Below are 25,076 nucleotides of genomic sequence, written 5' to 3'. Positions count from 1 at the left end.
GGGATTGAACTCATGTCTCCTGCATCGGCAGGAGGATTCTTTACCACTGAACCAAGAAATCCTCAGAGCTCTTTTGTTTTTAAATAATGCTTTATTATAATATGACTCACATACCATAAAATTCACCCTTTTGGAGTGTGCTGTTCTGTGGGTTTTAGTATATTCACAGCGTTGTATAACCAATAGCATGGTCAATATTAGGACATTTATCACTATCAATATCAGTACATGAGTATGTGGTCAGTCAATCAGTCGTGTCTAACTCCTTACAACCTCATGGACTGTATAGCCCACCAGGCTCCTCTGTCCAAAAAGTTTTCTAGGCAAAATACGGGGTTGGTTGCAATACCATATCCATTGGTAATCACCTTCCCCCAAGCCCCTGTCAACAACTAATCTACCTTCTGTCTCTATAGGTTTGCCTATTCTGGACATTTTACATAAATGGAATCACATAGTACGTGGTCTTTTGTGTCGACTTCTTTCACTTAGCATATGTTTTCAAAGTTCATCCATGTTGCTGCATCTATCAGCACTTCATTTCTTTGATGGCTGAGTAGTATTCCATTGTATGGATATACTACATTTCAGTTACTCATTTAGCAGTTAATGGACCTTTGAGTCATTTCCACTTTTGGCTGTCATGATGAATACTGCTAAGAACACTGGTGTACAAGTTTTTGCATGGATATATGTTATCATTTTTCTTGGATATATGCCTAAAAGTGGAATTGACTGGTCATATGGTATGACTGAGATTCTTGATTGCAAGCAGCAGAAATTGACCCCGGCCCTCTTGAACAAAGAAGGAATTATCAGCAAGATCATGGAGTCTTCCAGAATGCATAAGGAAGAGGCTGAAGGGCTGGGCTTGGGAAATGGGACAAGGGCCACAGGTCGGTCAGTGGCCAGGCAATTGCTCCTTCGGCAGGGCCATCCCAGGGGAATGCTCAGGCCTGCATACTGCTGCAGCCTGCCCTTTGCCTCTCACCCAAGAGTCAAAGTCCAGGAAAGAGCCTACAGTTGGTCAAGCTTTATGTATCCACTCCTCTTCCCACCAACTCTGGACCAAGGAGAGGAATGATCTAATCATTCCAGCCTCCATAGCATAAGAGAGGCATTATATATACAATGGGCAGGGCTTCCCAGGTGGCTCAGTGGTAAAGAATCCTCCTGCCATTGCAGGAGACACAGGTTTGATCTCTGGGTCGGGAAGATCCCCTGGAGGAGGAATGGCAACCCACTCCAGTATTCTTGCCTGGAGAACCCTATGGACAGAGGAGCCTGGTGGACTACAGTCCTTGGGGTTGTAAAGAGTTGAACATGATTGAATGAGCATACACAAACACACATATATACAATGGGTAATTTCCCCCAAAGGGAAATTAAGGCAACAATACGAAGTTAAAGTTGAAGGGAATGATGGATACCCGCCAAAATAAAAACATCTACCACAAGATGGCCAGATTTTGAGAGGGAAAGTCCAGGACTCCTGGAGTAGCAGAACCTATCAAACCTGGGGCAGGAAGAGGAGGCTGAATGAAATGCAGAGGTAGGAGGAGGCAAGGAGAGCAGGTGAGAGAGGCTCAGCCATAGGATGGCCCAGGTTGGGGCTCAGACTAATCTGCCCCTCTATTCCTGCCATCTTAACTTTTCTTCCTTTCTCCTGTCTGGCTCAGTAGTTGTGGCGTACAGGCTTTGTTGCTCTATGGTCCCCTGCGCTGGCAGGTGGATACTTAACCACTGAACCACCAGGGAAGTTTGGGACCTAAAATTTTAACCTTGTCCAAATAAAGGATGAGTGTTTCAAAGAGACAGAGTGACTACACGTATGACAGACTCTGCCACAAGATTGGCTCCAGTTTGAGAAAATGAGGCCCGACAGCATTGTTGGTTGGGATCTCTTAGGAAGAATCATCCTCATTTACAAGACAGACACAGTAAGAGACTTTCTTTTCCTCCTCTGGACATTGTGATGTGTTGGTGTGGTGTTTGGAGTGCAATAAATAATTTTGGCATGAGAGAAGCCAGCCTGAAAATGAAGCCAGTACACAGATGAGGAAAGAAACAAGAGAGGGGCAGAGAGAATACAGAGTCACAGTCCTTGGCTTCTACCAAAGACATCCAACCTCTGCGTTTCCAGTTATATGAGCAAGTGTTGCTTGGCTTTTCAGTTGCTTGCAGCCAAATGGATCCTAACCAATACAGTAGCGATTATACATAAAAAACTACTAGAGAGACCAAAAGGCAAGGAAATCAGTGTAGACCTGGATTCTGGCCCCATTTCTGCCTCGCGCCTCTTAGCCAAAGCATTTAATACCTGAGTCACAGTTTTGCCTCTTTCACAGAGCTGCTGCAGAGTGAAACCAAGGGTGGGATATCCCTGTGAAGACTAGTCTACGCACAACGGGTTTTTATTTTTTCCCACAGACTTGTAATCAAATGAGACAGGGGCAAAAGTACGGTGATAAATGAACAAACAAACAGCTGTTTTCTCAAAGGCTTTAACATTCCAGGTTCCCATTTGGCCTAAGTTTTCATGCATTCTCTATACTTGGCAGCTGGGTGGGAGGCAGTGGGAGGTAGGAAAGAGAAGGAAAGGCTTTGAAGTAGAATTGGGTCAAAGCCGATCACTAAACTGCACGTAGATGTGGGGAGTTTGCTTTTCCTTTTCTCTGTGTTCTTAAAGATGCATTGGGAAAGCTGTAGGCTCTTGCTCAGGAGGGAGGGAGGAAGGCTGTCTGATGTGCCAGATGTTTTACTTTTATTTTCTTATCCTCCTAGCAGCCCTTGGAGGTAGGGATATTTGCTTCTGTTTTCAGGTGTGGAAATGCCTTAGAGGTCAAGTCACCAGTTCTCGGCATGAACTTGAACTTAGTCCTATCAGATTCCAGACCACATGCTCTGTTCTGTATCCCTCACTGGCTCCTAGGAAGACAAAAAAACATACTCCATTGTATTTGAGCTCCAGAAGTTTAAAACTGAAGCTTAGAGAGGGCTGAGGGAAGTCACTGTTTCCTCCAGTTAACTTCAAACATTCTTTTTCCCTGAAGGCTGCACCCTCAGGGAAATATGTGTAAATACCTAGGATATCTTTGAAGGACACTCAAGAACTGGTCAGAGTGGGTAATGGTCAGAGTGGATAATATGAGGCTGGCAGGAAAGGGAACTGGGTCTCTGGGGGATGGTGAAGAGAAAGGCTTTAACTTTTCACTGTTGACCTTATCCTTGGTAAACATTGTACTGTATGTATATGTTAACTATTGAGAAAGTAAATTACATGATTTTTGGTGTTTAGGTCTTAGATCTGCTGCTTTTCAGCAGCAACTTGGTTTAGTAACTTTAATATTTCCTCACTTGTAAAATAGGGATTAAAATGTCTACTATTCAGGCCTACTCAGAAGATTAGATCATAAAATGCACAGAAAAGTGTTTGACACTGAGTAAACGCTCAGTAAATGAAGGCCACATCTCAAAACTGCAAAGGTCTAGCCATATGAAAACTATAATTAATAAGTCATTATTGCTTGTTGTTCAGGGCATTTATACAAATAGTTTTGAAATATTTAAAATTTCAGCCTTCTCTGCTTCTTGGGCTTGAAATAGTTTGGCAAGTTGATGATGAGAATAAGCTGTCTGTTATAGGAGAGAACATAGGTGTGGAGTCAGACAGATCTGACTTCAGAACCTGAGGCTGTGCAACCCTGTGTGAGGCACCCAAGCTCTTTGAACTTCAGCTCCCTTTTAGTCCTGGGACAGCTGAATCCTCATAGGTGGTCTTTGTTGTCATCAGATTCCTACTGCCCAACCAGATCCAGCTCAATAATGTATTAGCTCGAAACCTTTTGGGGGGGGATATAGGGGAAAAGACACAGATCACACACTACGCAGCTGCCATTTCCTTCTCCACGGAATTTTCCCAACCCAGGGATCGAACCAGCATTGCGGGTGAATTCTTTACCATCTGAGCCACCAGGGAAGCCCCCACACATACTACATAATAGATACCAAATCAATTTCTCCATCAGACTCCTTTTCTTAAAAAATTTTAACTGAAGTATAGTTGATTTACAACGTTGTGTCAATCTCTGCTATACAAAGTGACTCAGTTGTACACATATATATATTCTTTTTAATACTCTTTTCCATTATGGTTTATCACAGGATATTGCATATAGTTCCCTACGCTATACAGTAGGACCTTGCTGTTTATTCATTCTAAATGAAATGGCTTGCATATGCAACCCCAAACTCTCAATGCATCCCTCTCCCTCCCCCTTCCCCCTGGCAATCGCAAGGCTGTTCTCCTTGAGTCTGTTTCTCTTTTGTAGATAGGTTCATTTGTGCCATATTTTAGATTCCACGTGTAAATGATATCACATGATGTTTAGCTTTCCCTTTCTGACTTACTTCACTTAGTGTGACAATCTCTAGTTTCATCCATGTTGCTGCGAGTGGCATTATTTCATTCTTTTTTCTGCATGAGTAGTATCCCATTGTATACATGTATTACATCTTCTTTATCCATTCATCTGTTGATGGACAGTTAGGTTATTTCCATGTCAGCGGTGCATATATCTTTTTAAATTATAGTTTTGTTTGGGTATATTCTTAGGAGTGCGTTGCTAGATCATATGGTAATTCTATTTTTAGTTTTCTGAAGAACTTCCACATTCTTTTCCATTTACATTCCTACCAACAGTGTAGGAGGATTCCCTTTTCTCTCCATCCTCTCCAGCATTTGTTATTTGTAGACTTTTTAATGATGGCCATTCTGACTGGTGTGAGGTGGTACCTCATTATAGTTTTGATTTGCATTTCTCTAATAATTAGTGATGTTGAGCATCTTTTCATGTGCCTACTGGCCATCTGTATGTCTTCTTTGGAGAAATGTCTATTAAGGTCTTTGCCCATTTTTGATGGGATTATTTATTTTTTTTTGTTGAATTGTACGGGTGTTTGGATATTTCGGAGCTTAAGCACTTGCATCACACATTTCTTTCCCACCTACCCTCCAAAATTCCTCTCTCTTGTCAATAATTTTCCTGCTCTCTCACCTTTTTACCTTTTCACCTTTATATCTTCTTAAAACTCTCCCTATTGTCGGGAGTTGTTCGCCTCTGCCTTCCGTGGGTGTGCCCCACTCAGCAAAACAAAGCAGAAGCCATCCTTCTAGTTCTTGAGTGTATCTCTTTGGAGAGGGGCTGGGGCAGTCTCAGTCCATCCTGCCATGCATAACTGGGGGATAATTATACTTACCTTGCAAGTCTGTTGTGAGGATGAGCAGAGGTAGAATTCAAGTCCAAGTTTTCTAACCTCAAGTTCACTATCCCTCCCCCCAGCTACAACAGAATATTATAGAATCTTGTTTGCTGGCAACTCACCTAACGATAGGTTGGTTACTAGAAACTCACCTAGCTCTCTGTCTAACTGCACTTTGTTGTTGTTATACACTCAAATTTTAGAAGTGACAAAGAGCTACTCAAAAATATGAAAATAAAAATTCAGTTTCCAGAATAAGTGCTGAGGTCAGTACAATTTTATGCCAACATCTTATTTTCTCTCTATCTGTGATGCCAACCAGGGAGACGTGAATTTAGAGTGATGACCCTTGAGGCAGAGCAACATCCTCTGTTGTCAATGAACCATCTTACTATGTTCACTGACCTCCACTTAGGCAAGAAGGCAGGCTACGATGTTGCAAAAATCATCCACAAGACTTGAGATATGATGAGGTTTTCTTCTTAGTTTGACTCCCCACTTTGTAAACCTACTAGCCAGTTGGGATTTCATTGTATAAGACCTTTCAGAAAGGGAAAGGAACCAGGGTGACCAAGAGGTCTAGCAGAGAGGCAAGTTGGCTGAGGCAGGCAGCAGTGGGGCCTGGAGTAGAGTGTGCTTAAGTTTCTTTGGGCAGCTGTAACAGAGTATTGCAAACTTAGTGACTTAAAACAACAGAAATTTATCTTCTCTGGAGTTCTGGAGGCTTCTATCCCAGAATGAAGGCATCAGTAGGGCTGCTATCTCTGAAGGCTCCACGAGAGGGTCCTTCTTTGCTTCTTCCTACCTTCTGGCATTGCTGGCAATCCTTGGCACAGCTTAGCTGGTAGATGTATCAATGCGATCTGCACCTCTCACATCACATGGTGGTCTCCCTGTGTGGCTCTGTGATCTATTCTTATTTTCTTTCTTCTTCTTTTTTTTAAAAATTGAATTACAGTTGATGTATAATGTTGGGTTAGTACAGTAGGTCCTTGTGATCTCTTCTTATGAGTACACCAGTCACTGAATCAGGCCTGCACAATCCAGTATGGCCTCATCTTGACTATCACGTCTACAAAGACCCTGTTTGTAAATAAGGTCACAGGTCCTGGGGGCTAAGACTTCAACTCATCTTCTACTCATATAGAACACTTCAACTCACAACAGAGCACTATTCCTATCTTCCAAGTTTGTCAGCCACGGTACCTGCTGAAATGATTCAAAAGCTAGGACACAACTCACAGTGACTGAAGGGAGGAGGCTGGTGAGGAGGTGAACTTGTGAGCATTTCCTAAAATGGGGCGACAGAGGCCTTGAGTGCCCACTCAGTTCTTAATCTCCTCCCCCAGCCGTGGTGGCGGCCCAGTTTCATAACATCTGAAGTCTAGGTTACTCTTCTAGCTTTAATCTAACCCATAACTTCAAAATTAATGCTGGCAAATTGACTCCATCATCATTTATAAGATAGAGTTTCACATGATGGTTAACATCCCCTTTCAAGATAGATGTGCATGTAATTCATTCCAGTTTTTAAGAGACATCTCCCAGAATTCTGCTCAGATTTATTGTCAAATAACCATTCCAAATAATTGCATCTGATGCTGACTCAGGCCTGGTGGGGACAGTTGCCACCAGCACTGAGCTCTGGCATCGATTTGTGACTTCCCAGTGGGAGAACCCCAGGGGTGGAAGCCCACAGGCCTGATTGCCCTCTTCGATTAATATTTAATAGAATGGCTGCCCCCACCCAGCCTCCCAGCCCGGATCAGTGCCACAAGCCAATGTTTGGCCTTGCTGTGCACAAGGGCGGTGAGGAAGACTTGGCAAAATTTTAATTAACTGAGATAAATACATACAGAGGAAGCGTGAGTCCATTAGCTGGCACCACCACCCAGAGAGAAAAGGCCTCACTAATCACACACCGCAGCAGGTGAAAAGACCTGCAGACCAGCCGCATCCATTTACTTTCAAATTAGAAACCATTTTTTCAAAACGAATATGCGTGGGGATCTCTGTCATATTGTTTCTCCTGAAAAGCAGGAAAGCTGGGATATTAATGAGCAACTGTTTTCAATATTTCAGCCCAGGAAAGCTGAAAACATGAGTGCAGCAAAACAGGCTGGAAGGCCCTTCCCTTGGAGGAGAGAGAGAGGGGAGTTGTTCCAGAAGCCAAGCAAAGGCAATCAGAAATTGAGGACCCCACTCTGAGGGAAAACACAAGCAACACAGTCAGCCCAGACTGGATCCGCTGAATTCAGATGTGGCAGAAGATCAGGTGTGGCAGAGGTATGTTGTTTGCTCAGAGACGAGAAGTCAGCAAGGTTAGATTTTCGGTAAGCCTGCAATTCGCCAACCTTGGTTTGGATTGCAAGATGAACAAGAGACAGGGCTGGAGCTTCAGTTTACAGCATTCTAGAAGGATGATTTTATACAATTTTAGAACCATGTCAGAAAGAGGTACTTCATTTACTCATTATATACTCATATATTCATCACTTGGTGTGTAACAAGTGCTCTCTGGGTCTGGAGATTAACGAAGTCTCTGTTCTATGAAGCTTACGTTCCAGTCGGAGGAATTGAATGACAAAACCAGAAAAGATCATGTGGCAACTAAATGCAGACACCTGAATGGCAAGAAAGAGTTGACTGTGCTGAGATCTGGAGAGCATTCCAGGGAACAGAAGGGGAAGGTCCCGAAGGAGATGGGAGCTTGGTGTGTGGGAGGAAGGGCCAGTGCGGTCGAATGGTCGAAGCTCAGTGAGAAAGGAGGTGAACAGTAGAGTAAAAGAATAGGCAAGGCAAGGTAAGGAGATTGGATTTTGGTCCAAGTACAAGTATTTATACTTATTTACATGACCACCTGATGTGAAAAACTGGCTCATTGGAAAAGACCCTGATGCTGGGAAAGATTAAAGGGCAGGAGGAGAAGGGGACGATAGAGGATGAGATGGTTGGATGGCATCACCGACTCGATGGACATGAGTTTGAGCAAGCTCCAGGAGTTGGTGATGGACAGGGAGGCCTGGCGTGCTGCAGTCCATGGGGTTACAAAGAGTCAGACACGACTGAGCAACTGAACTGAACTGACATGAAAACAGTCATTCCCACCAGATCACAAACTTCAAGAGGCCAGAGACTATATCTTTCCTATGTGCTTACTCCATACCTAATTTGCATTCTAGGGCATGTTCTGCTTGCCTTTTCTTCCTTCGTCGTCCCCTTATTCCTTCCTTCCTTTCTCTTCCTCCTCCTTCCCCTTCCCCTTCTGCTGCTGCTTCTTTTCTCCTCCTTCCCCTCCTCCTCCTCCTCCTTCCTCCTCCTACTACAAGTATGTAAGATTTCTCTCCCCCATCTCCTACCAACTAAGTTGTAAACTACTTGATGGCTTGAGTCGGGTCCTCCTCTTCTGGAGGACCACTCTCCTATAGTGTGGTGGGCCAGCATCCAAGATGACCTCCGATGATCCTTGCCTCCCTTCATGGTCCTCTTTCACAGTGAGTCAGGGCTGTCGCTGTGTGATGAGTAGGAGGGACAGTGTATGACATTCAAGGCTAGGCCATGAAAGTCGTTGCAGCATCTGGCTTGGACTCTTGGTTTTTGCCTGGGGGGAGGCCAGCTGCCACGCCATGAGGCCACTCAAGCAGCAACATGGGGAGACCCACATGGAGGGGAACTGGGTCCCCCTGACAAGAGCCAGCAGCAATTCAACAGTCAGGGGAGTGAGCCTCCTTGGAAGTGGATCCTCCTGCCCCAGCCAAGCCTTCAGATGACCGCAGCTCCAGCTGATGCATGATGGCAATCACGTGAGAGACCCTGGGCCGGAACTGCCCTACTGGGTCCTTCCCAAGTTCCTGACCCACAGAAACTGTGAGAGAGAATAAATGATGTTTTTTTTTTAAAGCCATTAAGCTTTTGGCGACTTGTCAGGCAGTGTTAGAGAACCAGGGTGCAGAGCATAAAGTCATGCATGAAGTAGTGGGGTGAAAACACAGCTATGAGGAAGGCCCTTTTTCTGTGGGACAGAGGGTCAGGGAGCACTTGAAACAAGCAGAGAGCTAATGCTGTGCCTAAGGGCATCTAAGAGTCACATCTGAAAGAAGAACACTGATGAGACCATTCAAGAATAAATGTGGAGGGCAGAATCTGTCAGTTAATATCTCCTGCAAAGAAGACAAAAGCCAGGAGAGCCAACCAAAATACACCTGCAAGAATCTAGAACCTGTGGAACCTCCCGAAGTTTTGTTGTTTTTGCCACTCTGGTCTAGTTTTACAGGGTGGAAAGCTCTTGAATGTTTGTTTAGGGTGGCACATCACAAAGAGTCAGGGAGTGGGGAGAGACAGTGCCCCACCCAAAGCTACTTGGAGGCAGCCACCAGGAAGAGGCAAGTGAGTGAGGCCCTGGGACCTGCTGAGGGAATCAAGTTAGGACAGAGCCCTGCTGAGCCCGAGTCAGGCCCCCGGGGCTTAGTAGTTGAAAGTCCCCTGCACATGCATATTGCACGGAGTGAGGATATTTCGTTAACACCATGGGGCACAGGCACAGCTCTTTCCAAATCTGCCCTCTTCCTAAGACCCTTCTCCTTCGTCAGTGCTGGCACCTCACAGGTGGAAATGTGGAGTCTCAGTTAGCTGTGTGAGGCACGTGCCCAGCAAGTTATTTCTCCTCCAACAACCCCCTCCTGACACATTTGTCTGGTTCTTATTTGTGTAATTAATTTACATAATTCAACTGAAGTCTGTTGAATTATTTAAAAATAAATTTGATCTGGAACTCCCATTATGAAACCATTAAAAGCAGTGCTGTTTTGGTTAAGGTGGGAATGGGAGAGGGTGCTGGACCCTGCCCTCCCCCAGTGTCCCCTTGCTCCCAGGAACCCTAATGTTCTCAAGATGGTAACTTGAAAGCCACAGATCAAGGGTATTCCAGAGTCTGCCACATAGTCTTATAATGATCTGCCATTTGTGGTTATTTATGCTGCTCTTTTCTTCCAGGACTGAAAATAAATAGATTAATCTTCCTCAGATACCATCTCATCACATACTTCCCATGCTTAATACCTCTGGTGGGATGTTGTTTCTCAGAAGTTAAAGTGCAAATTGTTTTCTTGGTTTTTGTCTCGGCTTCTGGTAACTAAGCTCCGTCTCCAGTCACACTCCCTCTTCACAGTCCCTGTGTGTCCTGCCTCCAGGCCCCATGTTTGCATCTCCTCCCCCATCCACATGGGCACTGCTTAGACCCCATTTCCTGGAGATTTTTTCCTCCCCCACTCACCTTCACCTAGAGATTTCCTTCTTCAGTATTCTGCTAGCAAACACTATCTGGACCAGCTGTTGACCCTTAAATTACTATGGGTCAAGAGTCACAGAAACACGAGGGTGGTCAGGAACCTGAGGGCTGGTCTAGTTCAAACCCTTATTTCACAGATAAAGAGAATAAAGCCCAAGAGTTGAAGTAAGTTGCTCAAGGTCACACAGCTAATTAGTGCCAAAGTCACACACAGAGGAGTCTAGGCTGGGCTCAATACTGCAGGAGCCTCTTGAAGGCCAAGACTGTGTTTTATATTTCTTTGAATTTCCTACATGTAGTAATGAATGTGTGTGTTCAATTGTGCCTGACTCTGTGACTTGATGGACTACAGCCCACCAGGCTCCTCTGTCCATGGGATTCTCCAGGCAAGAATACTGGAGTGGGGGTTGCCATTTCCTCCTCCAGGGGATCTTCCCGACCCAAGGATCAAACCCCAGTCTCCTGTGTTGGCAGGCAGATTCTTTACCACTGAGCCCCCTGGGAAGTAGTAGGTGTTTGGCTAGTCTTTGTGACACTGTTGGTTGATTGGTGGTCAAGAAGGCCTCTTCACCTTCCCAGTTAATGAGGATGAAGGTTTAGTGGTCACAGGTGCAGAAGAGAGTGTTTATTACCCAAACTATAAGTGCCTTCATCTGGAGAGCACATATAAGAGAAGGGCAAAGAAGAGTCCCTGACTCTGAAATTGCGTTTCTCTGAATGCTAACCTCCTGGTCTGTAAAATCAGGATAGGATGAGGAAAAATTTATGTAAAGCACTTGGCGAACCTACGGAATCAGTAAATGTTTGCTATTTTTAATGAATCACACTATTCTTATTTCTCCCATTTTATTGTGACATTTTTCATACACATAGCAAAAAGTGGAAAGAATTTTACAGGGAACAGCTGTCTACTAGCCACCTAAACTCTACTATTAACATCTTACTAAAATTGCTTTCTCACGTATTGTTCCATTTCTGTATCCATCCATGAATCTATTTTATTTTAGTGGCGCTTTTCACTGTAATTTGTAGACAGCAGAACACTTTCTGCTAAATACTTCAGTATGCATATCATTACTAAAGCTCGGCCTTTGTCTAGCTTTTTCATTTGATGTAAAATTTAGATACAATGGCATGCCCAAATCTTAAGGGAACTTTTGCTGAGTTTTGACAAATGTGAGTGCCTGTGTAGTCCAAACTCCCATCAAGATGCAGAGAACATTTCTGTCATTATAGAAAGTTCCCTCACATCCCTTCTCGTCTTTTTTCCAACCCACAGAGGCAACCATTGTTTGGACTTTTTCCCCACCATAGATCACCTATTAGAGAGCATAATATTAATGGAATCCTATAGTGTGTGTACTCTTTTGTATACGGCTTCTTTTACTCAGCATAATGTTTTTGAAATCCGTCCCTGATGATGTGTGATTAGTGGCCCATCTTTTTTGCTGTTGAGTAGTATTCCATTGTATGAATATACTACTGTTTATTTATCCACTATCCTGCTATGAAGTTTTAATAAATACTAGTGAGCTCCATTCTTTCCTTATAGTGGCTCATTTTCAACGAAATCAACCACCATAGAACTCAGCTTGAAGAGAATTGGCATTTCTAAAGTGGAAAAGACCCTGGGACAGTGGGAGAAGATACTTCTCACAATGAGTCTTCAGCTAATTCTTTCCTGGTGTAAATCAGCACATAGATAGAGCATCATTTTGGTAGAAGATGCTATTTTAATTTCCTCCCGGGAGATCTCTCGCCCTGTCTTATTCTTATTCAGTGCATTTTTCCTAGCTTCCTCCACCATGAAATGAGTTGGAGCCAATTAAGAGCCTTCTGCTTCCTCATCAGTGATATTTATGACTATGGAAATATTTATGATGCATAGAGAGGGTTTGGGTCAGAGAGGAGATCAAGATTTTGCTGTCCTTACAAATGGGATTTGTCTCCTGCCTATTTTTGTCAGGGTTGTAAAAAGGAAGAGTGGGCATCATATAGTTTAGGCAACCGCCTTTTTTCCCCCCGCTTCTAACCTTTGCATTCAGGCTGTGGATTAAATGCTTTTTTATTACTGACCTCTGTGCTCGGAATGAAAGAGGCATTTTGGTTTTCTGGGCTCATTGGTAGTGTTATCTCCTTTTTCTGAGCCTGCCCTCAAATGCCCTCTCTCTTTAGGCTTGAGCTATAATGTTCTAGGGTAGACATTTTAAATCTAATGACAGAAATCCTGCATTCTATAAGAGGCTCAAGAGCTTCTGACATCCATCAAAATGACTCTGCATAAATAAGAAAGAATCAGAGTTATTTCATGTTTTTGGCAAACTTGCTAGGGAAGCAATCCCTTCATTGCAAAATATCCATTTTTTCCCACCCTCCCTGCATGCCATCATTCCTGTCTTCCAGGAATGTTTGTTTCTTGACCAAGTCCAAGAGCCCCCACCTGAAGCTCATGTTCTCCTACCCAGACCTGGCTTGCCTGCATCTTCAAACACTCCATTGCAAACAGTTCTTCCACCTCTGCCAACAAACTGTTTCTATCTCTCCTAGAAGGCACCTTCAACTCCTCAGCTGACCTGTGGAGCAGCCCCTTCTCACTCCCGCGTGCTCTGGTCCTGGTGACCTGTCCCCTCCCTGTCGACTTCTGTGAGTCAGCAACATTCCCATGAACTCCCACAAGTATATCATCCCGTCTTTTCCTCAGTTGGGCATTATATTTCCTCCCACACCCTGAAGGTGGTCATTTTTTCAAATAATGTCATAGCTTCTCCCACCAGTGTCAGCTCCTCCTGTGGGTAGCTGCCTCCCAAATCTGTGTCAGGCTCCAAACTCCTCTCTCCTCCTCAGACCCACATTCCACACTGATCTCTAGATGCCTCCTCCTGAGTCACCTCACACCTAAGTTTCACCTTGTTGCTCTTGTTCAGCTGCCCAGTTGTGTCTAACTCTTTGCGACCCCATGGAGTGCAGCACACCATGCCTCCCTTCACAGATCACAGCCTTGTCATGGCAAAGGGGCTTGCGTAACTCAATGAAGCTATGAGTCAAGCTGTGTAGGGCTACCCAAGACAGATAGGTCATAGCGGAGAGTTCTGACAAAACGTGATCCACTGGAGGAGGGAATGGCAAACCACCCTAGTATACTTATCATGAGAGCCTCATGAACTGTATAAAAGGACACACCTCACCTTAAAGAGGTATAAAACATGGGTTCTGCCCTCTGGGAGCTTATGATTTGCTCAGAGACACACAAGCAGGTTTGGGAATGTTCTAGAACGAAGCCCCGAGAGTTAATTAATGTGAAAAGTGGTGATATAACAAGAGTCACACCACATGACAAAATACTACCTGAGCCATAGTTGCTTGCTCAGAGCGGGGAGAAGCTGAGGGCATAGAGACCTGCTGACCTTGGCTCAGCAACTTCAGGAGGGAGGGACAGAGAGGATGTAAAGAACTGGGGAACGTAGGACCATTCAGGATATTCTCCCAACCTGCCTTCAACCACACAGGTCACAATGCTTCTTAACCTGAGATAGTACAGCTTACCCTGAAGTAGCACTGTGCCTTAGGAAGATTTTGGAGGTTTTTTTTTTTTTTTTTTTTTTTAATGACTATCACCCAATAGAGGAAATACATGCCTGGGGTCCCATCAAGCTGAGAGACAGGAAGAGACATAAGTATAGCTGTAATGAGTTTATTCATAATTTTGCAGGCAAAAAATCTAGAAGGAAGATGCTTTTTAAATTCTTAGCAATTGCTAGATCAAAAAATAAAATTTTATTTTTATTTTCATGTGAAGTCAGTCCTTGTGTACTTAGCAGTGCTTAGGGCCAATGAAGACATTAATTGGGCCCAGGGAGTGTCGCACAAGAATATTATACATATATAACTGAGGAGTTGTCATATATGAATGGGAAATAGTCGTGATGTTGACGAGATGCTTCTCCAGGAGGTAAGACTAAATCTGCAGCCTAATCAATGGTGCTCTATCTTGTCTAGCGGAAAACAAGAGTCTAGTTGGTTGGTCCATTGGTCGACAAAAAGCTACCCAGTAACCACTAGGTCCCAGGCACTGGGGTAGGTGCTGGAATAAAGCAAGAACCGGGCAACATCCTTGCCCCTGGGGGTGGGGAGGGAGGAATAGACCAATACCAGAGACTGAGACACATACCAACTGAGCTATCAAAAGATGTTTGCTCCTTGGAAGAAAAGCTGTGACAAACCTAGACAGCATATTAAAAAGCAGAGATATTACTTTGTCAACAAAGGTCCATCTAGTCAAAGCTATGGTTTTTCCAGTAGTCATGTATGGATGTGAGCTGGACTACAAAGAAAACTGAGCACCAAAGAATTGATGCTTTTGAACTGTGGTGTTGGAGAAGACTCTTGAGAGTCCCTTGGACTGCAAGGAGATCCAACCAGTCCATCCTAAAGGAGATCAGTTCTGAATATTCATTGGAAGGACTGATGCTGAAGCTGAAACTCCAATACTTTGGCCACCTGATGCAAAGAACCAACTCATTGGAAAAGACCCTGATGAGAAAGGAGATGAGCAGTAGAGGAAAAGAATAGGCAGTGGTGAGGTAAGGAGACTGGATTTTGTTCCAAGTATGATTATTTATACTTATTTACATGACCACCTGATGCAAAAAAACTGATTCATTGGAAAAGGCCCTGGTGCTGGGAAAGATTGAAGGGCAGGAGGAGATGGTGACGACAGAGGAAGAGATAGTTGGATGGCATCACTGACTCGATGGACATGAGTTTGAGTAAGCTCCGGGAGTTGGTGATGGACAGAGAAGCCTGGCGTGCTGCAGTCCATGGGGTTGCAAAGAGTTGGACATGACTGAGCGACTGAACTAGACACATACACCTTGATAGACATAAAGAAGGTTACAGGTCAGCAGGGGGCCTAGAGGATGGTGAGTCTGAGAACAGCAATTGGGCGGGTGTAGTCTGACCTCTCAGGGAGGCAGGCAGGGATGTTGACCACTAGTCATTTGATGACTGGCTCCCCAGGTCTCCCCAGTGCTGGAGGAAAGCCCCAGGGACTGAACAGGGCAGGGGTGGGCAATGCTAGGGAAGTCCTGAGAGTCAGAGCCATGAATCAGAGATGAATTCCACACTGCGGGAGGAAACTGGACTTGACATGGGCCAAGGTGCACAGGAAGATGCTGGTTGGTCACCAGGAAGAGTTGAGGGTTCGAGCTTGGCCTTATTAGCTGCCGGGCTTGTGGGGGTGTGGTCTGATTCAAAACCTCTTACCAAGGTGTGGATGAGGCCTACAGAAACCAAGAGATGTTGAGGTGATTCTGCCACGGGTCAGTGGAGCTGTAACCTCCCTAAGCCCTAACTGAAGGGGAGGGAAGTGAATACTGAAACCAGGGAGGGGGAAAGTAGAGATGAGAAGGCTGACCTGAGAGAGACTGAAGGGCATAACTAGCCTGGGTCCTTCTCTTAGGGAGGCCACAGGGATTAAATACTGTGACCTTTCTCCCCCGACCTCCAGTCTTCTGTCAGCTCCCATTGGCTGAACCCAACGAGAAGTCAGAGAAAAAAGAGCAGGATCCGAGGAGTGAACAAAGATATGGAGCCCAGGATGACCAGTAGGACACAGGCAGTCCTGTTACTGGAAAGAAACTCTTCACCGAAAACAAGAGACTGGCTAGCTTCCTGAAAGAAGAGGAACTAGGAACCAGCCTGGCTCCAGCCCCTGCTGTGATTCTTCTACCTTGCTAATCTAACTGCATCAGGTACCATAATCTTCCTCTAGGGATCTCTCTACCTCTCCCATTCCCACTGTCACTGCCTCTGGCCACCACCTTCCCTTGCATTTCTGTAAGTTTCCTTCTTGGTCTTGCTGCCTGAGGCCCCATCCAGTCTCCTCTTCACCTGGCAACCAATGTAGTGATCTTTCTAATGTACTGATCTGAGCATGTCGTTTCCTTTGCTAAAGCCACCTCATTAACATAGTCCAAACATCTTACCATGACTGATGCGGCTCTATCATGGTCTGGCTCTGGTTTACATGTCCAGCCTCATTTCTTGCCAGTTCTACTTTTCCATCTTCCCTCAGCCAACCTTTCCTTCCTAAATCTAGCTTGCTATCTGTCCAGCCATACAGCACTGCTTTCTAATCTCTTTCTAATCCCAGGGACTTTGCACATGCTGTTTCTTCTCCTGAAAGCCAGGAAGTCAATTTTAACCTAACTTTTGCTTATTCCTCATTACTTCATTCCAGCTGCCCTTTGGCAAGAGTTCAGTGCCTCTCCTATGTGCTCCTAAAGTGCTCTGGCCCTGCCCAAATTGTAGTATTTATTTTAAAAGTTAATTCACTAGATATTTACTGAGTACCTGTCATACATCAAACCCTTACCATCCCAGAACCATGAGTAAAGACTCATGCTGTTCTTTCTGCTTGCTATGTTCTTTTTTTTTTTTAATTCTTCATTTAACAAATTCTTTTTTTAAAATTTATTTATTTATTTTATTTTTGGTTGCTCTGAGTCTTTGTTGCTACACATGGGGTCTCTCTAATTGCAGTGAGCAGGGGCTATTCTTCATTTTGGTGTGTGGGCTTCTCATTGTGGTGACTTCTCTTGTTGTAGAGCACAGGCTTTAGGCACATGGTCTTCAGTAGTCGCAGCACGCGGGCTCCAGTAATTGTGGCACACAGGCTTAGTTGCTCCACAGCATGTGGAATCTTCCTGGACCAGGGATTGAACCTATGTCCCTGCCTGGCAGGCAGATTCCTGTCTACTGCACCACCAGGGAAGTCCATTTGAACAACTCCTAACCTTTGGGTCTCAGCTAAAATATTTCCTATGAAAATTTTGCTTCCTTATTCTCTCCCACAGCATGCTGTATGATTTAGCTTATTTGATAGTGGTGTCTCCCTCTCCACACCTAGGAAGATGCCGTATCTGCTCTATCACCCACTGTGTGCCGGCCCAGCCCTGGCTCTGAACTGGGTCCTCAGTGGGCATTGGCCGCACATGTGTGGAGCAGGGAAAGGCAACTGTGTTCTCTTGTCAGAGTCAGACTATGATAGGGAGTAAACCATGACTGGATGCTCCAGGGGTGTCTGTGGGACCTGAAACTTAGACAATTTGAAGGACCCTCTTTAAGAAAAATAAAAAATTACAAATACAAAATTGGGTGTGAAAGTGGATCTTTGCTTAGATTGGGAAAAAATGACAACAAACTGTAGGACTCTTAAAGTTGAAGTATTTCACAAATATCACAAGATACAGAAAAGTAATACAATGTTTTTATTAATTGCCTAGCACACTGCTATAATACTTTTCTTCCTCTGCATTTTTTGTTTGAATACTCTTTTTTCATCTCTTTATATAACAACAGTTTTGTCATCTTTTCTGTATAGAAAAAGGAAAGTGAATTAAGTCTTTCCGTCAGCATAATAAAAATAAGATTTATTATTGATGATTAGGATGCATAAAACATGTGAATTCCCAACCAGACATACTTGCTGTTTGTAGGGCTGCTAGTTTATACTTTACAAACATATTCTGATAAGTCCTATTTGGCGTAATTGTCATCAAAAAGAAAAAAGGTATAGGATAGAATTGCATCAGTGTATTACTGAATATTCCTAGTATATATGACTTGGTATCTATGAGAGCTGAATCCTGCATTTAGAATTTTACACATAGAAGATTTTCCCATAGACTAGCTTTTGGCTCTGTACAATTCAAATCTTGTTTCTCTCCACTACCCACATACTTCCACTGCCTGTTTCTGTAGGATGTATTCAAATCTGATACGAACTTTGGCCCTGCTCCTTAGTGCCACATGCCAGATGAGAAGATACCATGGGCACTAGGAGGATTCCTGGAAGCTACTTCCACACTGAGATGGCTAGAGAAGTTTATTTAAAAAGTGACTGCAGGAGAGGGTGTGAAGAAAAGGGAACCCTCTTGCACTGTTGGTGGGAATGCAAACTAGTACAGCCACTATGGAGAACAGTGTGGAGATTCCTTAAAAAACTGGAAATAGAACTGCCATATGACCCAGCAATCCCACTCCTGGGTATACACACCGAGGAAACCAGATCTGAAAGAGACACGTGCACCCCAATGTTCATCGCAGCACTGTGTATAATAGCCAGGACATGGAAGCAACCTAGATGCCCATCAGCAGACAAATGGATAAGGAAGCTGTGGTACATATACACCATGGAATATTACTCAGCCATTAAAAAGAATTAATTTGAATCAGTTCTAATGAGATGGATGAAACTGGAGCCCATTATACAGAGTGAAGTAAGCCAGAAAGATAAAGAACATTACAGCATACTAACACATATATATGGAATTTAGAAAGATGGTAATGATAACCCTATATGCAAAATAGAAAAAGAGACACAGATGTACAGAACAGACTTTTGGACTCTGTGGGAGAAGGCGAGGGTGGGATGTTTTGAGAGAACAGCATCGAAACATGTGTATTATCTATGGTGAAACAGATCACCAGCCCAGGTTGGATGCATGAGACAAGTGCTCGGGCCTGGTGCACTGGGAAGACCCAGAGGGATGGGATGGAGAGGGAGGTGGGAGGGGGGATCGGGATGGGGAATACATGTAAATCCATGGCTGATTCATGTCAATGTATGACAAAACCCACTACAATATTGTAAAGTAATTAGCCTCCAACCAATAAAAATAAATGAAAAAAAAAAAGTGACTGCACGACTTCCCTGGTGGTCCAGTGGTAAAGAGTCTGCCTGCCAGTGCTGGAGACATGGGTATGATTCCTGATCTGGGAAGATCCCACATGTCGAGGAACAACTAAGCACCCATGCCACAACTACAGAGCCCACGCTCCACAACAAGAGAAGCCACTGCAGTGAGAAGTTCATGCACTAGAACTAGAGAGCAGCCCCAGCTTCCCACAGCTAGAGAAAGCCCACGAGCAGCAAATGAAGACCCAGTGCAGCCAAAAAAAAATAGTAAAGAAATAAAATTTTTAAAAAGTGACTGCAAACCACCTAATATACCTCCACAGAATGCAAACCTAATCGTATCCCCTACTTACTTGCCCTTGGCCAGTTCCCATAAATGCCACTTCATTGCTGCTCTACCCTGGGGGAAGTGTGACAGAGTCTGAACAGAAAGAGACAGCATTCTTAACTAAGTGTGGTTACGTTTGCAAAGTTGACCAAAACATGAACAGCATTGCCAGTATCCCTTTCAGAACTTGTGCTGATGGGATGCCCTAAAGCTTAAGCTTCCTTCATTTCATGGTAAGTTTGCCTCAGTCTGTATCTTAGTTGTTATTGCATGTTGCCCTGGCACCTCTCCTGGCCCATAGTACAGTGGTCCCCCTAATCCTTTTGTTTTCTACAATTTCAGTTACCCTGTAGTCAGCCATGTTGGAAAATATCAAATGGGAAATTTCAGAAATAACAATTCATAAGTTTAAAATTGATTTTAAAGTAAAGAATTGATGCTTTTGAACTGTGGTACTTGAGAAGACTCTTGAGAGTCCCTTGGACTGCAAGGAGATCCAACCAGTCAATCCTAAAGGAAATCAACCCTGAATATTCATTGGAAGGACTGATGCTGAAGCTGAAGCTTCAATACTTTGGCCACCTGATGCAAAGAACTGATTCATTGGAAAAGACCCTGATGCTGGGAAAGACTGAAGGCAGAAGGAGAAGGAGACGACAGAGGATGAGATGGTTGGATGGCATCACCAACTTGATGGACATGAGTTTGAGCAAGCTCCAGGAGTTGGTGATGGACAGGGAAGGCTGTGTGCTGCAGTCCATGGGGTCACAGAGTCGGACATGACTGAGCGACTGAACTGAACTGAGTAGTGTGATGAAATCTCGAGTGTCCTGCTTCATCCCACCTCCTCCCACTGAGACGTGAATCATCCTTTCATCCAGGATCTCTCTCCCGTTAGCATTTAGTAGCCATCTTGGTTACTAGTGTGACCGTCAAAATATTGTGGTGCTTGTGTCCAAGTCGCCCTTGTTTTACTTAATAACGGCCCCAAAGTGCAGGAGTTGTGATGCTGGCAATTCAGATATGCCAAAGAGAAGTTGCAAAGCGCTTTCTTTAAGTGAAAAGGTGAAAGTTCTACACTTAATAAGGAAAGAAAAAAATCCTATGCTGAGGTTGCTAAGATCTATGGTAAGAATGAAATTTTGTCTGTGAAATTGTGAGGAGGAAGAAAAATTCATGCGGTTTTTTTTTGTTTGTTTGTTTTTGTGTTGGGGTATAGCCAATTAACGATGTTGTGATCAGTTTCAGATGAAGAGACTCAGCATATTCATGTACCTAATTTCCCCTAAACTCCCCTTCCATCCAGGCTGCCACATAACACTGAGAAACTCATGCTAGCTTTGTCGAACCTCATACTGCAGAACTTAACACCACAGTGTGTGATAAGTGCTTAGTTAAAATGGAAAAGGCATTGAATTTGTACCATAATATATTTTGAGAGTGTGAGAGAGGGAGAGAACATGTTTATATAACTTTTATTCTAATATATTGTTATAAATGTTCCATCTCTTACTGTGTTAATTCATATAAGCTCTTTCACAGGTATGCACGTGTAAGGAAAAACATAGTGTATATAGGGATGACTACAGTTTCGATCATCCACTGGATGTCCTGCAACATATCCCCTCGGATAAGGGGGACTGTGGTAGTTTGCTTAATAAATACAGGCTGAGTGAGAAAAAGTGTTGCTTGGCCTCATTATCCAGGAGATATTCTTTTCCCCAGTAGATCTCATTGCCTTGATTTAAAGCTGGTGCTCAAGAAATAGAGTTATTGGAGGCCATGGGAGGGGGGAAGAGGGGACCGCTAGGCGGGGTGAGTTTCCCATCCCCTCCTCACTGGGCAAAGAAACCAATGCCAACACATCAGCTGCCCTCATTAGCGGCCATGCTGCCCTGGCTGCCCTCTCTGGGTAATTCTAATTGGCTCCAATCAAGGAGAGCCGAGTCCGGGCTTTATTAACACTGACAGCAGCTCCTCTGTTAGAATCACAGGTAGAAAGGTCACATTGGAAACAACATTTCCGAGCGCAGAGTAATTACGGACAGAGCTCATTCTGGCTTTCACAGCTATGCTGAAGAATCTTTATTTATCCAGCCCTGCTGCTGGGGGCTTTCTGTGTCCTGCTTCTGTTTTCTTCCTTGTTGTGAGGAGGGTTGGCCTTATGAGTCACACATAAGTTTTTCTTCATGGCTGAAGGTCCAGCAAACAAAACCAGTCTGGATTCCCAAGGGGCTCCATGGGGTTCCACTGCTGAAGAATTCGAGTCTAAAACTGCAGAGAAAGGAGAATGGGCTGCACTTCTAGACAAAAGATGGTAGGTCATTGGTGCGTGTGTGCTAAGTGGCTTCTGTCGCGTCTGACTCTTTGTGACCTGGTGGACTGCCAGGCTCCTCTGTCCATGGGATTCTCCAAGCAAGAATACTGGAGTGGGTTCCCATGCCCTCCTCCAGGGGATCTTCCTGATTCAGGGATTGAACCCGCATCTCTTGTTTCTCCTGCACTGGCAGGCGGATTCTTTACCACTTGCACCACATTTATATGTATTGGTGTATGAGAACCAAGGACACTTCACACTTTCTTGCAGCTGCTTAGCATGTGCAGCTCATCTGCTATACTTAGGTGAAATCTTCCCTGATCCTCAGGCAGTGAGTCGCTCTTCTCTTTGCGCTCCCACAGCATCTGGCTCATGTCTCTATTATAGGACTCGTCCCACTGTATTTTATTTATTTGCTTAGCCATCTGTCTTTCAAGATGGACTGCCAACTCCTTGAGGGCACTGACCAAATCATTCATATTTATATTCTTGGCTTATTCCCTAGCTCAGGCCCTGTTACTTGGTAGATATTTATTGCATGATTCTCCAAATGAAGGGAGAGGAAGGCTGATAATGTTGTGAACCAGTGTGGGCATAGAGTTGTACAGTAGAAACAGCATGTCAGAGTGGTTAATTTGGGCCTTTGGTGTCAAACTGGTTTAGATTTCTGCTCCACCACTATGTTAATTAGGATTAGGTTTGGCTGTAAATGACAGAAAACCCAAAACAATGGTGGTTTAACCAAGCTGGGTGTTTATTTCTCTTTCACGTAAAAGTTGAGAGGTGGTTACCTCAAGATGGCTGAGTTGACTTGTTTCCATGGAGTCCACGGAAACCCAGGCTCCTTCTACCTTGTGGCTCTGCTACTTGTGGCGTTGGTCATGTCACGGCTCAAGCTGGCACCCTTCCAGCTCCAGCTCTCAGGTCAACATTCCACCAGCAGGAAGGAGGAAAGAAGACTGACACTTCCAGGAAGTTGCACATAGCCTTTTTAAAAAACTTTTTATTTTGTACTGGGGTATAGCTGATTAACAAACAATATTGTGACAGTTTCAGGTGAACAGTGAAGGGACCTAGCCATACATACACATGTATCCATTCTCTCCCAGACTCCCCTCCCATCCAGGCCACCATGCAACACTGAGGAGAGTTCCCTGTGCTATGCAGTACAAAGCATTTTTGCTTACATCTTGTTATCCATGATTTAGTCACATGGACTCACCTAGCTTCAACAAAATCTAGCAAATAAATATAGTCTTGATTCTAGAAGGCCACATATTCAGCTAATAATGAGAATCTATTATTCTACAAGAAGGAGAAAATGGATTTTAGAGGACATTGTTGTTTAGTTGCTAAGTCGTGTCTAACTCTTTGCAGCATCATGGACTACATAGCCTGCCAGGCTCCACTGCCCATGGGATTTTCCAGCCTAGAATACTGGAGTGGTTTGCCACTCCTCTCTCCAGGGGATCTTCCAGACCCAGGGAGCAAACTTGCATCTGCTGTGTCTCCTGCATTGGCAGGTGGATTCTTTACCACTGAGCCACCAGGCAGGCCCTTAGAAGAAAATAGTGCCTGTCTTACTTGCTTACTAACCATGTGACTTTGGGGAAGTGAATTAACCTCTCTGATTCTCTATTTCCTCATTCAAGAGTTTAAGGAGTGCAAGCAGATGCCTTAGCAGAGTGCCTGGGACTTAAACGGTTCAGTTTAATGATTATTGTTACTGCGGTGCGGCTAGGCTGGCAAAAAGAGGTGTCCCTAGTGGGGAGCTTGGGCACTCCAGTCAGACTGTCTGAATCTGAGTCTTAACTAACACCACTTACCTGGTGTATGACTTGGGGTTAGTTACTTGACCTTTCTGAGCCTTTTCTCATTTATAGAATTTCTCATCCATAGAATGGGGGTAATAATACTCCTTTCTTCATAAAGTTACGAGGATCATTTGAGATATTTATGTAAACCATTTTGCTTAGTCCCTAGCAGTAAATACGCTTCATGGTTGGCTTCTTCTATTGTCAGTCAAGGGAAATCCTGAATGACCTTCGGATGGGCCATGAAGAGGATGATGGAGAAAATTCCGTAGGATTCTGCCCAGCCACGAGACTCCAAGCTGAATTCATTCTAAGGGGGCGGGACTACTGCTGTAACCAGGAGGCAATAAATTAACTTGGCCAACAGTGACTGCACAAGTACGCTTGCATTTTGAATTGCCTCCAAGTGGAGCTGACTTTCAATGCAATGAGAACGTCCTCTGTCTTCCTGCTTGTTTTTAGTTCCCAAGGCTGTCAGCAGTTCTCACCAAGTGGGGGCTTTTCCCTAAGGGGTCAGGTAAGACACTCTGGGAGGAGAAGTGTGGAGAGCCAGAGGGATTTCTGGCTGGGGCAGGACCAAGGTGGGTGTGCCCAGGCTGCGTTTGGGTTGGGACTTCTGTCCCTTCAGGCAGAAGTTGCAGGAAAGCAGAAAATATGCTAGGATCGGGTCAGACAGAATGCAACTTGATGAAATGAGCAGAATCCACCATATCTCTTCTGCTCAGCCTCCTGGGATTAGTGGTTAGGTCCACCAAGTAGCCTGAGTATTTATTATCAGGAGACCCAATGCTCTGCAGCCTGGGAAGAGCCGAAGGCACAGAACCTTCTCAGGTAGCTTGTTGGTTTTGTTTTTTACGGCAGCCAAAATGGGACCCTCTGTCATTTATCCCCTGTGTTCACAGGCTGCTCCTACCTCAGTGCTAGCTGAGTAGCTGCCAGGGGTCCCTGAGAGACAGGAAAGTCTGGGTGGGAAAATGCATGATCATGCCTGACTCTAGCTCCCTGGCTCCCAGCCCTTCCTCCCCACCCAGCCTTCCCTCTGTGCTGACCGCTCCATCAGTCACCACAGCCTCAGGGCGACTCCGGAGTACCCACCTGTAAACGGAACCACTGTTTGATACCAGAAAACTCGCAGTTAAATCAAGAATCAGCCGCTTTTCTGTAGTCTGCAAAAGAATGGATCATTTGAAGTGAAAAATTGGAAACAACCTAATGACTAAGGAAAGAAGGATTGTACAAATGAGGGTTCCATCACTTCAAGTGATATTATGCGCCATTAAAAATATAATTGTGACGGTTATGTGGTGATGTGAGAAAATGCTTCTATTATGATGTTAAATGAAAATATAAAATCTCATCTTTGCATAACT

General features: G+C 44.3%; 1 protein-coding gene across 3 annotated transcripts in view; it reads left to right on the top strand.

Annotated features, from left to right (window-relative positions):
* Nucleotides 1-16,704, top strand: part of LRIG2 (leucine rich repeats and immunoglobulin like domains 2) — a 95,637-nt gene extending 78,933 nt beyond the window's left edge. For 2 of the 3 annotated variants that reach the window (XM_070463881.1, XM_020871489.2), the window contains exons 21-22: nt 7,345-7,548; nt 16,056-16,697. In XM_070463881.1, the coding sequence (XP_070319982.1) occupies nt 7,345-7,358 (14 nt within the window). In that variant the 3' untranslated portion in view covers nt 7,359-7,548; nt 16,056-16,697. Of the gene's footprint in view, nt 1-7,344; nt 7,549-16,055 lie in introns of all 3 variants that reach the window. The other variant, XM_020871484.2, reaches the window with a different exon arrangement.
* Nucleotides 16,705-25,076: the final 8,372 nt, after the last annotated feature.

Source organism: Odocoileus virginianus, unplaced genomic scaffold (genome assembly GCF_023699985.2).
Source record: "Odocoileus virginianus isolate 20LAN1187 ecotype Illinois unplaced genomic scaffold, Ovbor_1.2 Unplaced_Contig_8, whole genome shotgun sequence".
Classification (NCBI taxonomy): domain Eukaryota; kingdom Metazoa; phylum Chordata; class Mammalia; order Artiodactyla; family Cervidae; genus Odocoileus; species Odocoileus virginianus.
The sequence above is the reverse complement of the archived record's forward strand: the minus strand, read 5'-3'. Positions and strand labels throughout refer to the sequence as shown.